General features: G+C 36.0%; 1 protein-coding gene across 1 annotated transcript; it reads left to right on the top strand.

The window, feature by feature from the left end:
• The first annotated feature begins 11,362 nt into the window (after window positions 1-11,362).
• Window positions 11,363-20,403, top strand: LOC145136596 (clathrin heavy chain 1-like). The gene is made up of 27 exons (XM_079070708.1): window positions 11,363-11,680; window positions 12,218-12,422; window positions 12,690-12,778; window positions 12,870-12,948; window positions 13,069-13,196; window positions 13,310-13,408; window positions 13,509-13,617; window positions 13,719-13,798; window positions 13,871-14,098; window positions 14,184-14,249; window positions 14,347-14,463; window positions 14,899-15,096; window positions 15,170-15,286; window positions 15,396-15,455; window positions 15,527-15,613; window positions 15,733-15,816; window positions 15,904-16,038; window positions 16,130-16,297; window positions 16,391-16,503; window positions 16,589-16,841; window positions 16,912-17,048; window positions 17,124-18,405; window positions 18,485-19,141; window positions 19,233-19,418; window positions 19,504-19,626; window positions 19,702-19,812; window positions 19,915-20,403. The coding sequence occupies exons 1-27, from the start codon at window positions 11,636-11,638 to the stop codon at window positions 20,059-20,061; spliced, it is 5,103 nt and encodes a 1,700-aa protein (XP_078926834.1). The 5' UTR covers window positions 11,363-11,635; the 3' UTR covers window positions 20,062-20,403.
• Window positions 20,404-23,098: the final 2,695 nt, after the last annotated feature.

Below are 23,098 nucleotides of genomic sequence, written 5' to 3'. Positions count from 1 at the left end.
ATCTTGAAGGGACCGAAATTCCCTCAGCTCTTCCTTTCTCCCTGTCATGTGACGCGAGCAACCACTGTCTATGTACCATTCATCGTCAAACTGCTCGTCACGCATAACCTGCAAAAATTAAGCAGATTTAGGAACCCAAAGTTTCTTGGGTCCTTGTGAGCCTTTTACAGAACAGGGAATTCTAAGAGAAACATCAACTAAAAAAGTTCTTTTTATTAAGTTTGTTTCTTCTTTTCTTTTTATGGTGAAAACTTTGATTTTATTAGACTTGAGTACTTTAGGTTCAGTTTTAGAATTTGAGAATTTGACATTGGCAGACTTTTGGTTCTTAAAATCGGGTTTAAACGACGTCTTCTTTGCGTTTTCTGGAAAGAGCTTTCCTTTTCCCTTTTGATTATTCTGTGAGTGAGGATGAGAATGAGAAAGATGAGAGTTGGGAGCAGAGTTAAGCATTCAGTCATTGCTCTTACTTGGTTGAGAGCCGAAACTACTTTCCCATCGGTTCCTCTCATTTGTTGGTCTAGGACCGAAACCACCCTTTTGGTTTCTCTCATCTTGAGGACCGACACCTCTTTTTCGGTTGTTGTCCGTCTGAGGACCGAAACTTCTCTTTTGGTTGCTGTGCCTTTGTGGACCGATACTATGTTTTCGGTTGTTTTGAGTCTGGGGACCGAAACCCTTCTTTCGGCTGTTTTCATTATGTTGAGCGCAAGAAGCTGAGTTTGCTTTTGCTTCTTCCTTTGACTTAGAGGGTTTTTATAGCGAACGTAATTAGGGTTTTGAGAACGCCAAAAATGTTTCCTTTCTGTGAGATTCTTCTTGTATCTCAAATTTCGTTGATGCTTTCGTTCTAACACATGTTTTGGATTTTTGTGGATGTTGGCCTTTTTCTTTGGTCTCTGAGCATGAGTTTCTCTCTTTAGCGAAGAGGTTTCGCTTGACAACATGACCGGTTCGCCTGAAGGAGTTTTGGTACCACTTGTGTCGGGCACATCAAAGCTTGTAGGATCATTAAGTGGTTCTGCCACATACCTTCCTTTTACTCTCCATGATGTTTTCGTGGATAGACCTACTGTTTCATCAGCGTTATCAATCGGTGCTGACCAGAAAAACTCATCATAGCCATCAACATTATCTCTGCTACTAATGTTGTCAGTTCGGCTGTCTGTTGCTGAGTAACTCCATGAACTGCATAAACTTGATTTGGAGTCGTTTGGACTTTTTGATATACAACAACCTTTTCCTTAAGGACTTTGGTTTTGTCTTTGGATAAACGAACGATCTCAACAAAATTTTCAGAAATAAGATTTTTGTTGGTTTCGGGTTCGCTCTTGACAAATTCAGAACAATCCACCTCATCTTCTACAGATATTACACTCATATCATTATCCTCATTGAATTCAAAAGTGTTTTCAATATCAATTTTATTTTCTGAACTCAACTTGGCATTCAAAGAGTCAAATTTCTGTACAGTTTCGGTTTTGATTTTTAATTTGTCATTTTCATCCAACAAATTTTTGAGCATGTCCTTATGGTCTTTTGACTTAATGAAGGACTCTATTTTGTCAAGACCAATTTTGTAAGCAGGAGAAATATCATCAGAAGAAACAACGTTTTCACAGTTATATGCATCGGCATCGATTTCGTCCTCCTTTAACTCAAGGAAGGATAAAATCATACGATGTATCTTCTTCCCTATTTCACAATCAAGATGCAATTGAGTAATGTTGGTATATAATCGTTTAGCAATTAAACAAAAAACATTTCGTTGTTTCAAAAGCTTTAAATTATCTCTTTGCAAATAAATTGTTTCATCCCTAGACCTAATCAACTCCTTCTCCTTCTGCTCAATCCACATACGCCCTTCCTCACTCTTCGATGATACCCTGCTGATTTGATCAGTTAGTTTAGAGTTTGTGACGCAAGTTTGAGTTAAACTACCACTTATACTAAAAAATTTAGATTTTAATCCATTTAGTTCTTTTTCATAGTTTGAGATGGGAATTTGTAAGGAAACAAGAATAAATTGTACCTTCTTGATCAACTCATCGCATTCGTTGATCTACTCATTGACAGGTTTCGCTGCAAAACACCTGTCTTCACGCTCCTTCGCTTCATCCAGTCCCCCATCAGTGGTATAGCCTCTCATTTGTGACACCCCAGAAGTCACCATTAGACACTTTCCTGCAACGTCCTCTTCTTTCACCAACAAAGCCCTGCCATGAGTAGGCTTCCTCACTTCTTCATCTTCTGAATCAGTAGACCAAACTTCAACACCTCCGAACTCATCGTCAACAATATTTCCCTGTACAATAAGAGCATTCATAGTGTTATTAGATCCAACTTTCTTCTTCTTGATTTCTTCCAATCGTCGTGTGAGGTTCGCTTCCTCGTCCTCATCTTCATTCTTTTCTGACATCTTTCTCAGCATACAATCTCTAGCGAAGTGATTTTTGCCTCCGCAGTAGTGACAATTAATGCCTGAGTCACCTCCAAGTTTTACTTCCTTCTTTGGTTCTTCGGTCTGAGAAACACTCTTCGATTCCTCCTTTGCTTTCTCGGCACTGTAGCTACCTTGCCAGTTTCGGTTCTTATTTGTTGGGAACCTTCTTTTGATGAACTTCTTGGTATTGGACACCATCAAAGCATACTCTTCACTTGTTAGATCATATTCAGAGAGATCCAAATCTTCTTCTTCTTCAGCAGCACTCTTTCCTTTGGAGATTAGGGCCAAGGAACCCATGCTAGAAACCACATTCGTTTCTTTAGTCACGACACTCTCATGTGACTTTAATATTCCCACAAGTTTCGCCAGATAATAATTCTTGAATTGTTCATGAGCCTTCACAGTAGACACCACAACCATCCATTCGGGTCTAAGGCCATTCATGAATGTCACCTTCTGTTCAATGACTTTCCTTTCAATCTCATGCTTTATCATCTTACTAAGGAGATGATTGAAGCGATCGAAGGCTTGAATAAGCTTCTCTTCTGGCTTCTGCTTGAAGTCACCAAATTCTGAGAGCAACAATGTTTGGATTGAATGCTCAAGATCTTCATCCGTAGAATACAATTCCTTCAATCTGTCCCATATTTCTTTTGCCGTTGTGCATGAGCTTACTAATCGAAACGTGTCCGATTGTAAAGCAAACCTAATCATTCTTAAAGCTTTGATGTTGCACTGAAACTTTTCCTTCTCATCTTGGGGAATGTCTTTCACATCACTGATGAGTTGATTGTACTCCTTTTGAGTTTTAACAATTCTTGAAGATTTTGAGTGAGCGAATAGACCTACATTAATTCGCCTCCCAGATCAAGTATCCATTGTCTTCTGAGCCCATCACGTAATCTTCAAAGTGATGAGTCCAGACCTCATAATCCTGAGTGTACAATATAGGAATCCTTGTCGTTGATCCTATGCTGTTGGAGATATTGATTGGGTTAGACTGAGAATCATCCATGGACATGACGATGTTTGTTCAGAAACCTGCTTAAGATCAGACTTGTAAATAACGTTAGGGTAAGATCGAATATTTAAAGAACTACGTCAATAGTAAATGACGGCTCTAACAATATCAATCAAAGCGGAAAACCCTAAGATCTTCTTCAACATAAGAGATATGTATGAATTACACAGTCTCCTGCTCTGATACCAATTGATGAGTAGAAAAACTCTTAGATCGATTAGATCTTCAACAGGTTAAACAATAAAAACAAACAAGCACAATCAACACGATATGGAATCAAGTAATGCTTAATGATTCAAATGTAGTCACGCCTCAGCAGAGCTCGATTAAGAACTTCCACTGTAGAGGCGAGCTAGGGTTTGTAGTACAATGATCAGAATAATAATTAAAGCGCTACTGACAAAGGATGCATGCATGCACCTTAAATACTAAACCCTAATAAAACAAACACGGTTGGACAGGCCCAAACCGGATAACAAAACTGGGATAAGGACCGAGCCCAAGGACGCAACACTATTAGACCCAACAGGTACCATACACCAGTCCTCTTGTACTGACACACCTCAGCAAAACGGTGTGGCAGAACGAAAACATCGTCATATTGCTGAGACTTCCCGTTCATTGCTCTTGTCTGCGTAGGTCCCTAGTGCCTTTTGGGGAGAAGCAGTCCTAACTGATGTGTATGTGATTAATCGTATCCCTACTTCATTGAATTCAGGAATGTCTCCTTTTGAGAAGTTATATGGTCATCTACCAGACTATTCTTCCTTACGAGTTTTTGGATGTACTTGTTTTGTTCTTCGTCCTCATGTTGAGAGGAACAAGTTGGGGCTGAAATCTGCTATTTGTGTATTTTTAGGGTATGGTATTGGACAGAAAGGATACCGTTGCTATGATCCTGTGAGTCAGAAGTTATATGTTTCCCGACATGTCACTTTTTTGGAACATATTCCTTTCTACTCAATTCCTGCTACAGCCCACAATGTAACAAAGTCCGATCTTCTGCATATTGATCCTTTTAATGAAGAGATAGAGGCTCGAGATCCATCTATGCCACCTGATCCTTCAGCTCATGATACACCCACCTCTTCAGAGAGTTCCTCAACTCCCCCGGTTCCTGAGCCCGCTCCTCTGATTGTTGAAATTGAGGATCCACCTCCACCACCACCCCTCAGAGATCTACTCGTCCTGTCAAGTCCACCAAACTTCCGGATTTTTCTTACTCTACATATTCAGGACCATTTGCTTCATTTATAGCGAGCATCCATCATCTGTCTGAACCTGAATCATATAGAGAAGCTGTTTTAGATCCTCTTTGGCAGAATGCTATGGCTGAGGAACTCACTGCTCTTCATCAGGCTCATACATGTGATTTGATTTCTCTTCCTCCTGGGAAACATATGATAGGTTGTCGTTGGGTGTACAAGATAAAAACAAAAGCTGATGGGTCTGTTGAGCGGTACAAGGCCAGACTTGTAGCAAAAGGGTATTCTCAACAGTATGGTTTTGACTATGAGGAGACATTTTCCCCAGTTGCAAAGATGACGACAGTCCGTACTATGATTGCAGTTGCATCCGTTCGACAGTGGAAGATTTTTCAAATGGATGTCAAGAATGCTTTTTTGAATGGTGATCTCCATGAAGGGGTTTATATGACTCCTCCCCTAGGAATTCAGCACCGGCCGGGTGAGGTTTGTCGGCTTCGCAAAGCTTTGTATGGTCTCAAGCAAGCCCCTCGTGCTTGGTTTGAGAAATTCTCCACAGTGATTACCTCTCTTGGATTTGTCCAGAGTAATCACGATTCTGCTTTGTTTGTTAGATGCTTGAGTGCAGGACGGATTCTTCTATCCTTATATGTGGATGACATGATTGTTACAGGTGATGACCACGGTGGTATTGAGTCTTTGAAGCATGATCTAGCTCATCGATTTGCTATGAAGGATTTGGGCTTGCTGCGTTATTTCTTGGGTATTGAGGTAGCTCAGTCTAATAAAGGGTATCTTCTTTCTCAGACTAAATATATATCTGACTTGTTTACACGGGCGGGCCTCTCTGACAATCGGACTGTTGATGCTCCCCTTGAAACCAATGCACGCTACTCTCCTACTGATGGGGTTCCTTTGTCCGATCCGAACCTTTATCGCACTGTTGTGGGAAGTTTGGTCTATCTCACAGTTACTCGTCCAGATATTGCCCATGCTGTTCATGTTGTCAGTCAGTTTGTTACTGCCCCTACCTCTGTTCATTGGGGAGTTGTTCTCCGTATTCTGATATATCTTCGTGGCACTCAGTTTCAGACCCTCTTGTTTCCCTCGACATCTTCTCTTGAGTTATGTGCATATAGTGATGCTGATTGGGATGGTGATCGCCATGATCGTAAGTCCACCACTGGATTTTGCATGTTTCTTGGAGAGTCTCTCATTTCGTGGAAGAGCAAGAAACAGGACGTTGTCTCTAGATCTTCCACGGAGGCTGAATATCGTGTTATGGCTGTAACTACATGTGAGATTATCTGGTTACGGTGGCTGCTTGTCAATATGGGAGTTCATATTTCTTCATCTACTCCCTTGCATTGTGATAACAAAAGTGCGATACAAATTGCAAAGAATTCTGTTTTTCATGAGCGGACGAAGCACATTGAGATTGATTGTCATTTTACCCGTCATCACCTGCAGCTCGGGACCATATCGCTTTCGTTTGTTTCATCAACCTTGCAGATTGCGGATATTTTTACGAAGGCTCTATCGGCTTCTCGGTTTCGGTTCTTATGTGACAAACTCTCAATGCTTATTGCTGCGGCATTGTGAGTTTGAGGGGGGATGTTAGCCTTTATATTATTAGCCCACTTGATTATGAGCTCTTTAGTCTTTAGCCCATTAGGGTTTTGTCTAGCTAGTATTTATATCCGCTTTATTCTTTGTAGTCTTTATGCTTTTCATTGAGAACCCTTGTATTTTCTATTTATTATAATAATATGACAATGTTATCAGCTGGAACCCAGTTTCCACGGGCGATTGGGTGCTACGACGTGGCAACTAGGGAAGCCCGACTGTTTTGTCGTAGAGTGCCCATGAGGTGGCACAAAGAGGCCACAACGTGGTGATCTGTCCAGCTGTCATAAACCGTTGACTTTTTGACCAAGGTGGCTTTTGGTCAACTATGAGGGTCTTGGTTTTTCTGTGGGGCAAAATGATCTTTTTCCTAAATTATAGATTAGACTCAGTTTTGGGTCTAATTAAATATGTGTAATTACCTTAATTGTTAATTAGGGTTATTTGGTATGATTAATAGGCGGAGTCTAGTTTCGGCAGTTCGGGTGTAAGTTATACCAATCATCTGTGCAATGTGAGTCTCCTCACTATTCTTACCTGTGTGGTAGAATATTTGTGTTGACCATCTGTGTCTATGTGTTATTACTGTGATATGTGTTGTTGTGTGTACCGAGACTTCGGGTAATCTCCAAGGTTGTTAATAACCCAAAGGGCGTGCTGTTTGCCCATCGAGAGTTCGTGTAGTCTCCAGGGTTGCTGATAACCCACAAGGCGTGCTGTTTGTCCACTAAGACTTTGGGTAGTCTCCAGGACTGTTGATAACCCATAACTGTTATTTTGTGTTGTGTTGTATGTGGTATTTTGGGGAACTCACTAAGCTTCATGTTTACAATTGTTAATTAAATGTGTTTCAGGTACTTCTGAGGATCACGGGAAGGTGAATGCTTGATTGTACACATTCGCCTACAACTCTATTTCCAGATATTTTAGGACACTCTAATATTTGATGATGATTTACACTTGTAATTTTCTTGGGATGGTTTTTATGAACAATATTTTTATGTGAATTTTAAAATGAAAAATTTGGTTTGAAAATTTGGATGTACATATAATATTGGTAAGACTATATGTCAAACTCTAGGGGAACATAGTGAATTAGTATTAAAATATCTAATTATCAGTTAAACTAAAGACGACAAAATAGAAAATGAAAATTTAAAACTAGGAAACAAAAGAGAACAAAAAATAAAAACAAGATGGAAAACTGATTCAGAAACGGATAACTAAATGTAATTCTACTTAGACTTGATTACACACTTCAATTATGGTTGATATTTATGTCGTGCAATATATATTAGTTGTTATTTATCGATTCCTAAGTTGATTCGTCCCCTTGGTCGGTTCACGAATCCTAATGATGATAAGGACAATTAACACAATAGTCATGTAATTAATAAATCCATAAAATCATTATTTAGTTCATATCATGCAAAATTTGATTAGTTAATTGATCTTCAGTGGTCATGTAAATCAGTGCACAAAATGGTCATAAAAAAACTATGATTTAAGTCTACACAATTAGATTGGTCCTCTAAATCATGTAAACTCAGAAAAAGACAATAAAGATACAAACTTCAATACATATGAATCTTTGATCAAACAAACAAGATAAATCAAATAACTTGTAACTTCCAAATAGAAATCAAACCAAAATATCTAGGGTTAATCTACATCTAAGCACAAAAGAAAAAGGGTATTAAGTCCCATATAAGAAGTAGAAAGCATAAATTAATCAGATTGGAATGCTAAACATAGTTAGAAAAGTAAACCAAATGCAATCCTAATAGTTATGCTCCTTGATCCTTCAGATTCCTACTCCATATCAGCCTTCCGACCTTGAAATCGACATTTGGATTCTTAAAATCGCACCTCTGATGTGTATGCTCTAATATATCTACATTAGGTTAAAGATAATGCCCTCTAAATAGATTTTTTTTGCTGACGTAAAGCACAACGTGTACGTCTTATGGACATGTGTGCAACTTTGCTTCCCCGACAAGTCAACATCTTTAATGTATCTACATATGAGTCTTCTTTGCCGTTCAACACATCGCATAATGGATTGGAACGCAACGTTTGTCACAAAATTGCCATTTTCCAGCTTCTTTCATTCCAACCTAAATTCCAGCTTCGTTTTGCTCCTTTTGTTCCCAACAACTTATTTATCTAAAAAATTAAAAATATCAATTTAAAGCATTATAAACACCTTTTATCTTAATTAACATCAAAATATATCATAAAATATAAAGATATTGCACGAAATAATTGTTTAAAACAAGTCATATATGATTAAAATTCGAAATGGGTGCTAACCTATTAGTCTTGAAAAAATAGATTAGAAGATTGAAAACAAAATACACATATTAACGAATCAGAAGAGATAATCTTTGATGTATGTTGCGTCTTTCACTTAAAGTTTAATGGTTTCTTTGTAAATGTTAGAATGAAACTAGACTCTTAAAGTAAAAAGCTGTGTACATTTAGTAATACAAATAATCACTTTTTGGAACCAAACATTTTTTTTGTTGGTTTGTACAAACGGATTATGGTCTTTTTAGGGGGTGTTTGTGATAGCTTTTTAACATAAAAAGAACTTTTTGAGAAAATCATTTTTTCCAAAAAGAGTTTTTTAAATGTGTTTGGGTTGACTTTTGAGTGGACAAAAGCCAAAAAACCAAAATTTACCAAAATTCATTAATTCTTGACTTCTAAAACAATTTATTTTTCTTCTTGTTAAAAAAATCAATCTAAAAAGACTTTTAGAATTGCCAAACATCTTTTTGAATTTTTAATTTTTTGAAAAAACTAATAGTACAAATACTCAATTTGAAAAGTAATTCCAAACACGCTCTTACTTTATGTTCCAAAGAAAATTGATCCCTAGAGTAAATCTCTAACTCCTAAAATTATGTTGTATTTGTGTGATTATCCTTTTATCAAATATATTCGAAAGTCTTAAACTAAGAAACTAGAGGCTGCTGCACTAGGAGCCAAGGCTCGACTAAGCGGCTACATTAAAAAGACCAGCGAAACATGGTCAATAAATGAATGGATCAAGTGCGCAGATCGCACCACGCCATTCTTATTTATTCCAGCGCACGTCTTTTTCATTGGTTGTTAATCACCAAATTGCAAAACAAAAGATAACATAATCACTCCTTACAGTTTTTAATACTTTTAATCTACCCCTTACTATTCTATTATTGGCATTAAAACCCACAAGTAACTTTATAGGAAACCAAAGTATCAATTTTTTGAACCACAAGAGCAAATTATTTTTGGATGTCAATATAAAACATAAACCCATGAAAAATTAACCTTATATGGAAAATATTTTAAATAATTTTTACAACTAGTTGAAGCAAATAAGCTAAATGTTAAATCTCAATCTCAACTACATGTGAAACCGTCACATTATCAAATATGATGGCTGTTTGCAATGCAAAACATGTTCATATCTCAAACTTGCATAAGAATGAAAACATGGTAGATTTCTACCGGTCTATCTAGTTTTATCTTTTATATAATAAACACGAGGTAACATAAGTTCACGATATAAAAACTACCTGTTAAATCTCGATTAGATGTGAAACCATCACGCCATAAAAAATGGTGGTTGTTTGCAATGCAAAACATGTTCATATCTCAAACTTGCATAACAATGAAAGCATGGTAGATTTCTACAAGTCTTTATCTAGTTTTGTCTTTTATATAATGAACACGAAATAACATAAGATCACGATATAAAAACTATAAGGTTATCTTTTAGTGCAATTATGACTCCAAATTGCACTATATATCATTTGAGAAATATACATAATCCTTATTTAAAATTTATTATGATGTTGCTACTATTTATATTTAATCATTGGAAATTGATACCTAAAGATTGGGTAAAGTAGAATACGACCAATAATGAAATAACAATGAATGCGGTATACATGATAATACAAATATAACACATACAATAAATGAACAAATTATGTGTAAGTATTATGATAAAACCTACTTCAAACCTAACGAGCTTTGTGTTTGTGAATATAACTATTTATTATATATTATGATATTTTGATTAATATAGTTAACCAGTATTTGAGCTCGCGTGTTGCAGCGGGTTGTTACGTGTTCTTACACATTAGGAATCATAATTGATTAAACCACCACAACTTTTTTGCATTATCATAAGTATAAGATAATTAGAAAAACTACTTCATAAGATATATACAAATGGAAAAGTAACCCATATGACATTAATTGATTTGAAGCAATAGTGACCCAGTAGCGCTTCGACGTGTTTCACAAAAGTTTTGTAAAAAGCTTGGAAATAATTGTTGAAATATTTTAAAAAGATGAGTGTTCCGACAAAAAACCATAAAGAAAAAAAATTAACATTTAAGTTGAGAAATGTAATAAAAAAATAATAAATAAAACTAAAACTAAAGTAAAAAACACCAAAATTTTAAAAGAAAGTAAGCATAGGGTGGCTTCTATAAAAAAGAAAAGAATATAGAAATCATTTTATAAATTAGATGACTAATGAATAAAGAAGAAGAATATAAAAGCCATTTTAGTAACTATAAACTCAATTCAAAAACTGGAATTTAGCATTTAAACACATAGGCACATTATAGCAAAGCAATCATGGTGTGTGCAAAATAGTATAACCCATGTAATAAAAAAATGGATAAAGAAATATATATATATATATATATATATATATATATATATATATATATATATATATATATATATATAAAGGGATTGTATAATGTGCATTAAAAACCATACTTTTAGCTATAGTAATTTATAGAGTGAATGTAGTTTACATTTTGTATATATTTACATTTTATTTTACAAACCAAATAAACTTTATATCTTATTAAAAGCCAATATGATTAATTAAAAGCATATTGCCCTTTGGAAGGTTGTCTAAATCTACTTTAATTGAACTACTAAATTTAGGCATAGAAAAAAGTTTTGGGGATCTTTCTGTAAATTTAGCATAAAACAAGGTTGTTTGTATAATTTTCTGTGGAGAAAAAGAGAAGAAAAAACCGAAATGCATTTCTATTTCTCCATCGAAGGCATCTTCACTGTCGCGGTGTATTTCTGCAAGTGTTTTGCCTTCAAGAATTCCCACTATACATACTCCCCACTCTGCTCCCTTCTCCCTCTTTCCTTCTCTCTCTAGATCTCTCACTTCCGAGAGATCAAATAGAGTTCTTCTTCTACGGTGGGTTGGAAATTCTTACCCGGCGGCGAGTCAATCAAATCAAATCCCTAATAGATCATAAACGCATCTGATCCGTCGTCGTTTTGATCTTTTCCGCCGTCACCATGGCGGCCGCTAACGCTCCGATCACTATGAAAGAGGCACTTACGGTAAACATATTTCTCTCTGTAAAGCATAGTTTCATCTTATACGAACAGATTGATAGATTCGCACTTTTACTGTTCGAAACCTAGCTCTGTTTACCCAATTTCGTCATTTCTATAGTATTTTGGACTTCTATCATGATGAATTAAGACGGCATAATCAATTTTGAGCTTTTATTGCTCTCGAGTTGTTTAGATTTGTTAGATTAGCAGATGTGATGTATACGTCCACTATATTTATTCTAAATCCTAGTCCTAAAATTGAATCACACTTCGATATTTCTTAACCTAGCTCAATTTGGTCAATTTCGCCTTTAGGAACCTCTTGGGTTTAATTAGGTTTAATCTGATTCGAAGTAATAGAATTTTCTAGCTTTTCCAATCTGTATCCTTTAGATTTGGGAGATAATGGAACTTCTGTGCTGTATATTTCCAGATCTATGGAAATTAAATGATTGATATGTTTCTGAAATCATAGTTCATAGTGATCTACTTGTGCACTGAATAATTGCATTGATTTTGAATTGTATGATGTTTCTGCAGCTGCCAAGTATAGGGATCAACCCACAGTTCATTACATTTACCAATGTAACGATGGAGTCAGATAAGTTTATATGTGTTCGTGAAACATCACCTCAAAATAGTGTGGTGATCATCGACATGAGCATGCCAAATCAGCCATTGAGGAGACCAATTACAGCTGATTCGGCTCTCATGAATCCAGTTTCCAGGATTCTTGCCCTAAAAGGTACAGTTTGTTATTTACCATCACATACATTGTGAATGACTTGCTTGATTCACATTGTTTTTGACTTTTTTCAAATACAAATGGCTTGCCCTTTGATAAACGAAACAAGAAATTAGAATTCCCAGCCTTCCAACAACCAATAGTATGATACTACAGCATAATGTACCAATCAATCTGCAACCCAACACCCTTAGAGAAACACTAACAGTGAGGTCAATTTATAGCTATATGGCTAATGAGCTAATCAACAGTGTAATTTTCTTGAAGCTCAACTTCCTGGAACAACTCAAGATCACCTACAGATATTTAATATTGAGATGAAAGCTAAGATGAAGTCTCATCAGATGCCTGAGCAGGTCACAACTATAATATCATTCAGTGATTTGTAGTATTTCTACCTTTTCTTTGATAACACTGACATTTTATGTGACTTCACTTCATCTTCAGGTTGTTTTCTGGAAGTGGATTACACCTAAAATGTTGGGCATGGTAACCCAAACATCAGTATATCATTGGTCAATTGAAGGTACCCTGTCTTTGTATTCCCTGTAGTGACACAACATGATGCTTTCTAGTTTCTTCCACTTTGTATTTCTTGGAGTTATAGCACTTGATAAACTCAGTCATTCAATATATTTGTATACAGGTGATTCTGAACCTGTGAAGATGTTTGATAGGACAGCAAATTTATCAAACAATCAGATTATTAATTACAAATGTGATCCATCTGAGAAATGGTTGGTTTTGATTGGAATTGCACCTGGTTCACCTGAGGTTTGTCATCATTCTCTAGTTATATTCCATCATATTTAAATTCTATTTTTATCATTACAAGATTATTTCCCAATTTTCCAGTTATAACCTTCCTATATTTGTAATATGAACAGAGACCACAGCTAGTGAAAGGAAACATGCAGCTTTTTTCTGTTGATCAGCAGAGAAGTCAAGCTCTTGAAGCACATGCAGCATCATTTGCCTCATTCAAAGTGCGAATCTTTCCTTTCATTATATTATAAAACTGATGCTTCCTTTTCCTCCATATTTGTAATGATCAATATTAATCAAATATTGTTATATCTTATACAGGTTCAAGGCAATGAGAATCCTTCAATTCTTATTTCTTTTGCAACAAAAAGTTCTAATGCTGGACAGGTCACATCAAAGCTGCATGTCATTGAACTCGGTGCCCAACCAGGTTTCATTTTTGACACTATCTTTTCATTTTTTAAAATTTTTTAAAAGTTTCTTTTTAATCTGACATATATTTTTGCTTTTTAAATTGCAAATAATATGCAGGGAAACCAGCTTTTACCAAGAAACAAGCAGATCTGTTTTTCCCCCCTGACTTTGCAGATGATTTTCCAGTTGCTATGCAGGTACCTTTTGTCTTTTGAAATAATAAGCTTGCAATATTATATTATCTGACATATATATTTATAAATTTGCAGATATCCCACAAATATGGTTTGATTTATGTCATTACCAAATTAGGGCTTCTATTTGTATACGATCTAGAAACTGCTACTGCAGTGTACAGAAACAGAATCAGTCCAGATCCAATTTTTCTGACATCAGAAGCTTCATCAGTTGGAGGGTTTTATGCTGTTAATAGACGTGGACAGGTGTTACTTGCCACTGTAAATGAATCAACAATTGTCCCTTTTGTTAGTGGACAGGTAAGTTTTTAAACTTTTATTTTTTTAATCAATGACTGATATGTTAATTTTACTTTTGGAATATTAATTTGATGTTTTATTTCAGTTAAACAACTTGGAGCTTGCTGTTAATCTTGCCAAACGTGGAAATCTACCTGGTGCAGAGAATTTGGTGAACTTTCTTATTATTACATGTCACGAGTTTTTATTTATTTATTTATTTTTTTGTTTTCGAGAATTATTGACTAATTGACTTTTGTATATCTCAGGTTGTTCAACGTTTCCAAGAATTATTTGCTCAAACCAAATACAAAGAAGCTGCTGAGCTGGCAGCAGAATCTCCTCAAGGCATTCTTCGTACACCGGATACAGTTGCAAAATTTCAGGTATTTACTTTTGCTATTAGTAGATTACCAAAATGGTCCCTGAGTATCACTGTTTTTTGCAATATTGGTCCCTTTTCTAAACTATGTTAAATTCCGCCCATTAGGCGTCGCACATGCATTCCATAAGAGGGCAAATTGGTCTTTCCTCACTGTATAGGGATCATCTATGAAAGTATAATGATAACAAAAAGTCGCGGTAACTTGTGAAGGGGTACGAGAGAGAATGGAAAAAGACCAATTTGCCCCCTTGTGCAATGCACATGCAACGGAATATAACACCGTCCGGAAAAGGGATCAAAGTTTATAGCAAACCACAAGATAAGGACCAAAATTGCAAGACGAAACTTGTAGGGACTAAAATTGAAAAAAACAATGATACACGAGGACCATTTTGGTAATTTTCTGTTTGCTTAACCTTTGTGTATCTCTTTGCAGAGTGTACCAGTGCAAGCGGGGCAAACACCACCATTACTTCAGTACTTTGGGACCCTTTTGACAAAAGGAAAACTGAATGCATTTGAATCATTGGAACTATCTCGCTTAGTTGTCAATCAGAATAAAAAGAATCTTCTAGAGAATTGGTTAGCTGAAGACAAGTTGGAATGCAGTGAGGAACTTGGAGACCTTGTGAAGGTATGAAGCACAAAAGTTTACAAGATTTTGTGTTTACTAATTCTGACATTTGTGTATCTTCTTTGAATTGTAGACAGTGGACAATGATCTTGCATTAAAAATTTACATAAAAGCTAGAGCCACACCCAAAGTTGTTGCAGCTTTTGCTGAAAGAAGAGAGTTTGATAAAATTCTGATTTACTCCAAGCAGGTATGCTGCATATCTTTAACTGCAGTAATTTACTAATTTGTTGCTATTTCTGTACATTTACTCTTCATCTTGCTTTAGATCCTTATAAAGTTGTCTTTAATTGATGCAGGTTGGGTATTCACCTGATTATCTGTTCCTTCTGCAAACAATTCTTCGATCAGATCCTCAGGTATTAAACATCCGTAAGAGTTATTTATTTATTTTTATTTATTTTTTCATTAAAGTAATTGGTTTTTGCAGGGTGCTGTAAATTTTGCTTTAATGATGTCCCAAATGGAAGGAGGTTGTCCTGTTGATTACAACACCATTACAGATCTTTTCCTTCAGGCATGTTATGTGAACCATCTTTATAACATTTCATAAACAATTTTAAATATTAAAATAAATTACTTCATTGTTAAAAGTTAAAAAACTAATTTTAAATTTTATTTCTTCCATCTCCTCAGAGGAACTTGATACGTGAGGCAACAGCTTTCCTTTTGGATGTTCTTAAACCCAATTTGCCTGAACACGCTCACCTCCAAACCAAGGTTACATATATGATATATCCTCGCACACAATTTATAATCACCTTTTAATAAAACCAATTTTAAATTAATTTTTCATATTTTCCACAGGTCCTTGAAATCAACCTTGTAACATTCCCCAATGTTGCTGATGCCATATTAGCTAATGGGATGTTCAGTCACTATGATCGACCTCGAATTGCTCAACTTTGTGAGAAAGCAGGTCTTTATGTCCGGGCCCTTCAGGTTGGTTAATGTCCAGAATTTACTTGTTTTTTTTTTTTTTACCTTAAAACCTGTATCACTTTTTTGATTTATTATTATTATTTTTTTGCAGCATTACAGCGAGTTGCCAGATATCAAACGTGTCATTGTGAATACCCATGCAATAGAGCCACAGTCTCTTGTGGAATTTTTTGGGACTTTATCACGGGAATGGGCTCTGGAGTGCATGAAGGATCTTTTATTGGTCAATTTGAGAGGAAACCTTCAGATCATCGTTCAGGTAACAATGGATCTGATTTTTCTATGTTAATGGTTATTATTTGAACATCAGAGTTGAACCTATTTGGTACTGATACAATCATGTGGAATGTAGGTTGCCAAGGAGTATTGTGAGCAGCTGGGCGTTGAATCATGCATTAAAATTTTCGAACAATTTAAATCATATGAAGGCCTTTACTTCTTCTTGGGGTCGTATTTGAGCTCAAGGTAATCTCTTTCTCTTCAGATGACTTGGATTTTGTCTTTTGTGCTTGCATACGTCCATTTTTACTAACACCCATCATTATCACAGTGAGGATCCTGACATACACTTCAAGTACATTGAGGCAGCTGCAAAGACAGGGCAAATCAAGGAGGTTGAACGTGTAACAAGGGAGTCAAATTTCTATGATGCCGAAAAGACCAAAAACTTCCTAATGGAAGCCAAGCTTCCTGATGCAAGGCCATTAATCAACGTGTGTGATCGCTTTGGCTTTGTTCCAGATCTCACTCACTACCTTTATACCAACAACATGCTTCGGTATATTGAAGGTTATGTTCAGAAGGTATAAAATATCATCACTCATTCCATTCCATCCAACAAAACCTCTGAAGGCTTATCTGTTATCTGTGTAGGTCAACCCCGGGAACGCGCCCCTAGTTGTCGGACAACTCCTAGACGATGAATGCCCTGAGGATTTCATCAAAGGTTTAATCCTATCCGTTCGATCTCTTCTTCCAGTCGAGCCTCTCGTGGATGAGTGTGAAAAGAGGTTTGTTTTTTCTTCTCTTACTTGTATTTATCCTCATACTGTTATTAATATATCAATTTGTTTTATATCTTACAGGAACCGACTTCGTTTACTAACTCAATTTCTAGAACACCTAGTAAGTGAAGGAAGTCAAGACGTCCATGTCCACAACGCATTAGGCAAAATCATCATAGACAGCAACAACAACCCCGAACACTTCCTCACCACCAACCCCTACTATGACTCCCGCGTTGTCGGTAAATACTGCGAGAAACGCGATCCCACGCTCGCAGTCGTAGCATACCGCAGAGGCCAATGTGACGATGAACTCATCAACGTAACAAACAAAAACTCCCTCTTCAAACTCCAAGCCCGTTACGTCGTCGAACGCATGGACAGCGACCTCTGGGAAAAAGCCCTCAACCCAGAAAACGAATACAGACGCCAGCTCATCGACCAAGTCGTCTCCACCGCATTACCTGAAAGCAAAAGCCCCGAACAAGTCTCCGCTGCTGTTAAAGCCTTCATGACTGCCGACCTCCCACATGAACTCATCGAACTCCTCGAAAAAATCGTCCTCCAAAACTCCGCTTTCAGCGGAAACTTCAACCTCCAGAACCTTCTTATCTTAACCGCAATCAAAGCCGACCAATCACGCGTCATGGATTATGTCAACCGGTTAGACAACTTCGACGGGCCCGCAGTCGGTGAGGTGGCGGTGGAAGCTCAGTTATACGAAGAAGCATTCGCGATATTCAAAAAGTTTAACTTAAACGTTCAAGCCGTTAATGTTTTGTTGGATAACATTCAGAGCATTCCACGTGCTGTTGAGTTTGCGTTTCGTGTTGAAGAGGATGCGGTTTGGAGTCAAGTGGCGAAAGCTCAGTTGAGAGACGGATTAGTGAGTGATGCGATTGAGTCGTTTATTCGTGCTGATGATGCGACTCAGTTCTTGGATGTGATTCGGGCTTCCGAGGATACGGATTGTTACCATGATTTGGTTAAGTATCTGCTTATGGTAAGAGGAAAGGTTAAGGAGCCGAGGGTGGATAGTGAGCTGATTTATGCGTATGCCAAGATTGAGAGGTTGAGTGATATCGAGGAGTTTATTTTGATGCCGAATGTTGCCAATTTACACAGTGTTGGTGATCGTTTGTTTGACGAAGCGTTGTATGAAGCTGCCAAGATTATATACGCTTTTATTTCAAACTGGGCTAAGCTTGCCGTGACACTTGTGAGGCTGCAACAGTTTCAAGGAGCAGTTGATGCAGCACGGAAAGCAAATAGTGCAAAGACTTGGAAAGAAGTTTGTTTTGCTTGTGTTGATGCTGAGGAGTTTCGATTGGCTCAGATATGTGGGCTTAATATTATCGTGCAGGTATTGTAATCTTTTAACTCTAGTGCATATACAATGTTGTTTTATCGTGTAGTATATAAAGTTTTCATAAAATTTACAGGTGGATGATCTTGAAGAAGTCAGTGAATTCTACCAAAACCGTGGATGCTTCAACGAACTAATTCTACTCATGGAAAGTGGTCTAGGCTTAGAACGGGCCCACATGGGAATCTTCACCGAATTAGGTGTCCTCTACGCCAGATACCGACACGAAAAACTAATGGAGCACATTAAACTCTTCTCAACACGTCTCAACATTCCAAAACTAATCCGTGCATGCGATGAACAACAACACTGGAAAGAACTCACGTATTTATACATCCAATACGATGAATTCGACAACGCTGCTACTACTGTCATGAATCATTCCCCAGAAGCTTGGGATCACATGCAATTCAAAGACATCGCTGTCAAAGTAGCAAACGTTGAGCTTTATTACAAAGCAGTTCATTTCTATTTGCAAGAACATCCGGATCTCATCAACGATGTTCTCAATGTCCTTGCATTACGTGTTGACCACACACGCGTTGTTGACATCATGCGTAAGGCTGGTCAACTTCCTCTAGTGAAACCATACATGGTTGCAGTTCAAAGCAACAACGTATCTGCTGTGAACGAGGCTTTGAATGAAATATATGTCGAGGAAGAAGACTATGATAGATTACGTGAATCTATTGATTTACATGATAACTTTGACCAGATTGGTCTTGCACAGAAGGTGAGAGGCCACTACAGGCCGCTTCTTATTTTTACAGGGGTAGTTTGGTCATTTACTTGTTTCTGACATCCAAAATTTTGATTCATTGTAGATTGAGAAACATGAGCTTCTTGAGATGAGACGTGTGGCTGCATATATTTACAAGAAGGCAGGTAGATGGAAGCAGTCTATTGCTTTGTCTAAGAAAGATAAAGTTTACAAAGATGCAATGGAGACTGCTTCACAATCTGGAGACCGTGAGCTTGCTGAGGAGTTGCTTGTTTATTTCATTGAACAGGTACACTTAAAAATAGAAATGTAGTTTCTTTTATTTCCAATATTTTAAAATTTGTTGGTTATAATCTCGTGTGTCGCATGTGCAGGGTAAGAAGGAATGCTTCGCTTCCTGTCTGTTTGTTTGCTACGATCTGGTCCGTCCAGATGTGGCTCTTGAACTAGCCTGGTTAAACAACATGATGGATTTCGCCTTCCCATATCTACTTCAGGTAAAAATAAAAACCATCCACATCACATAAATAATATTAAATTAGTGGTTTAAATTTTAATTTGTTTTCTTGTAGTTTATCCGTGAATATACCAGTAAAGTTGATGACCTAATCAAAGACAAAATAGAATCAATCAAGGAATCCAAGGCCAAAGAGAATGAGGAGCAAGATGTCATTAAACAACAGGTTTTGAACTGAACTTGTGATTTTGAGTAAAGTACAGGGATTAAACATGTAAATTACTTTAGTTTGTAAGATGCTCATGTTTTCTTTTTCTTTTTTTGGCAGAATATGTATGCTCAACTACTCCCTCTTGCGCTACCTGCGCCACCTGGCATGGGCGGTGGATACGGTCCACCGCCACCAATGGGCGGCGGTGGAATGGGGATGCCGCCAATGCCGCCGTTCGGGATGCCGCCAATGGGATCTTATTGATTGATGTGGATTGTGGGGAGTTTAGTGAATAGTCGATGGTTGTTTGTTGCGTATAATGTGTTTTTTTTTTAGTGTGGATATGTTTTTCTTGTAATATTCTTTTGGGTAGACAGACAGACAAAGACAGGAGGCATTTTTTGCAGCAGCAAAATGAGTATTATTATAATGGTGGTGAATTGTGTAATTTGTACCAAAACAAAGGGGGTTGGTTGTTTGATAGGATGGATTGGATAGGATTGATGGATGGGTATGCTACTTTTTTTTTTTTTTTTTTACTGGTTTTATTTCAACATGTATTACATGGTCTTTGGATTTTGTTTTATTTTTGCTTCTTTTGATTAATTCTACTTTGATCTCATAATTCAACATTAACAGTTGTAACGTTTTTAACATATGTTTCTACTTTTATGATGGGAATTTTACTTTTATTAAATGCTTTTCTGAATCTGTCTGGCAAAAAGAAAGAAAAAGGTTTGATTGAAAATAAAGTGAAAAAAGTTACACGAGAAGCTGATTTTTTCTCCTAGGAAAATGTTATATTTTGGCAGTTTTCAGGTTTTACAGTTGTATTAGACTATTGTGGAGATGATATTCCAGTTGGTATCCATACACAAATTCACTCACTCCCATCTCATTCTATCCTCTTTTTCCAAGGTTAGCCATTCAACACCACATTCTAACTTCTGACAAGAATGTCAAGATCAATGAGGTGGAGTTTATGTGGATTGTGGTGCCGTTCAGCCTTAGAGTTGTCCTGCTAACGTTTGTTCTATGTTGACCACTTTTAAATTTGATATAACAGTGGTCACAGTAGAAAAATTCTTTGAAGTTTAGTGGTTTTAATGAAAATTTGATGTTAATTATTCTATTAAAGCAACTAAAATTCCACATTTTTTTTATCATGACTGGGGGACTGTTGCCTTGTAGGTCAAAGTTAGGGGGTGGTAAAAAACCGAAACCAAACCAAATGATGTTTCATTTTATTTGGTTTGGGTTATTTGGTTATTCGGTTGATTTGTTTTCGTTAACCGAATAACAATACCATATTTGGTTTTGGTTAAACCGAATAAGCTTAATTAATATATATTTTTATAGTTTATATTTATAAATTATATTTTATATTTAAATTAATAGATTAGTTGCTAAAAAAAGATTTTTATAGCTCGTTATTTAATTATTAATCATTATAAGTTTATGATTTTTATATTTCGTATTAAAAAGCAAAAACTAATTAACCAAATGTCAATTAATCTTCGATCATTTCTTTCTTCTTCATATACGACTAAAATTATATTAACCCGTCTCTACAACATGTATGACTACATCGACATTTCAAAACAACAAATCATGAAAGACCGAAAATAATATGTTATATATTAGTGTTTTTTTTTTCTTTTTTTGGGTAAAAGTTTAGTAAAGTACTTTTTTTATTAATTTAGTATTTATTTTTATATGCGTAATTTTATTTGGTTTAACTGGTTAACGGAACTGAATAAACCGTAACCGAATTACCTAAAACATATTAAACCGAACCTTATGTGGTTTGATTATGGTTAGTTTTAAGATGTAAGAAAAACCAAAAAATCGAACCGATTAAACCGAAAATCGAAAAAACTAACCGATAACAACCCTGGTCAAAGTGGTCGAATTTTTTTTTCAAACTTTGATAGCTTTCATTAATGGAGTTGTATTTTGATAAAGGTAAAACAAAATAGAGTGTAATTCTGCAAGTTGAAAAACTTTTTTCTCTAACAAATATATATATATATATATATATATATATATATATATATATATATATATATATGATGGAGATTAGTGTCCATCGTCATAACAAACCCGGTAATATTACTATATATAATAATGTCATTTTGGATTACATGCAATAGCAAAATAAAACATAACTGAAAGGATATTTATATCAAGGATTTGTTTTGTTAATTAAATAATTAAAAAATAAAGGAATATAGAATATTCTAGAATGATTTGAAATATCAAAGATAATTATAAATATATTTGGTAATTATCTTTAGGGTTTCAAATCATTTCCCTATATATAGAGAGCTCCAAATCCGGTTTTGATACATAAGAAAAATACCCTTTAGTCACCGAAGTTCGGAACCCTAAAAAATCTTAAAATTCCTGAAGTGCAGTTCCTACGTCGTGGCCTTTTATTCACCGCATCTTGGTCCCTAGCAGATCTGAGTTCTTCGTTTCTATTAGTCGTTCTTGTTCGAGGATTGCTTGGTTTTGCTAGATTTTTGTTTCTTGGGTGCGATTGCAGAAGAGGAACTCTTCGTTGGGTTCTCTAGTCAAATCAAATGGATAAACAAAAGAAGAAAACCACCAAGAAAGCAAATGTATGATTCGTTCTCTTGTGTCCTTCAAGTTGCATAGATTTGTTTGAGTTTGATCTGCTTGTTTCGAGTCGTTAGATCAAAATTTGTTGTTGTTTCCGCTGCCCTTGTTTTGGTCTTTGACTAGGATTGAAACCCATCAGTGGTATCAAAGAGTAAGTTAACTCAAGGATTTTCTCATACTCATGTTATTGAATATGGTCCTCATCATACTCATGACATTGAATGTGATCAAACTTTTTTCACATGTAGCTACGATTAGATCAACAAGAATATTATTTTCTATAAATTCATATTCTTAATATGAGATATAGTAAATAGATTTCAAGAAAGACCGTTTTTCTTAATAGACATCTACTGGGAGATATCTATATAGATTAACCTGGAAGTTTTCTTAATCCAAGTTATCCTAACAAAATGTGTAGACCTTGAGATCCACTTGTGGTTATAAAGCAAACATCTCAATGTTGCAATCATCATTTTATGTAAAACCACAAGGTATGTTTTTATATCAAACTGAATAGAACATGTGTGTTTACTAAGAACTAGTGGGAGCATAGTGAAATTCCTAATCTTGTATGAGTGAGACATACTTAATCATTTGAAATCACATTCAGACTAAGCAATGTCGTTTTCACCTTGACTCGGAAAGTGTTTCTAAATAAAATGAATGTTAAAAG

This window comes from Lactuca virosa, chromosome 9, assembly GCF_052849685.1.
Source record: "Lactuca virosa cultivar CGN04683 chromosome 9, Lactuca_virosa_CGN04683_v6, whole genome shotgun sequence".
NCBI classification, from domain to species: Eukaryota; Viridiplantae; Streptophyta; class Magnoliopsida; order Asterales; family Asteraceae; genus Lactuca; species Lactuca virosa.
The sequence above is the reverse complement of the archived record's forward strand: the minus strand, read 5'-3'. Positions and strand labels throughout refer to the sequence as shown.

What these genes read in the sequence shown, in the direction of transcription:
- LOC145136596 (XM_079070708.1), top strand. Translation starts at nt 11,636, where the DNA reads ATGGCGGCCGCTAACGCTCCGATCACTATGAAAGAGGCACTTACG. An exon ending in CTATGAAAGAGGCACTTACG is followed by an intron (nt 11,681 to 12,217) that starts GTAAACATATTT and finishes ATGTTTCTGCAG; the next exon opens with CTGCCAAGTATAGGGATCAA. An exon ending in CAGGATTCTTGCCCTAAAAG is followed by an intron (nt 12,423 to 12,689) that starts GTACAGTTTGTT and finishes ATTTTCTTGAAG; the next exon opens with CTCAACTTCCTGGAACAACT.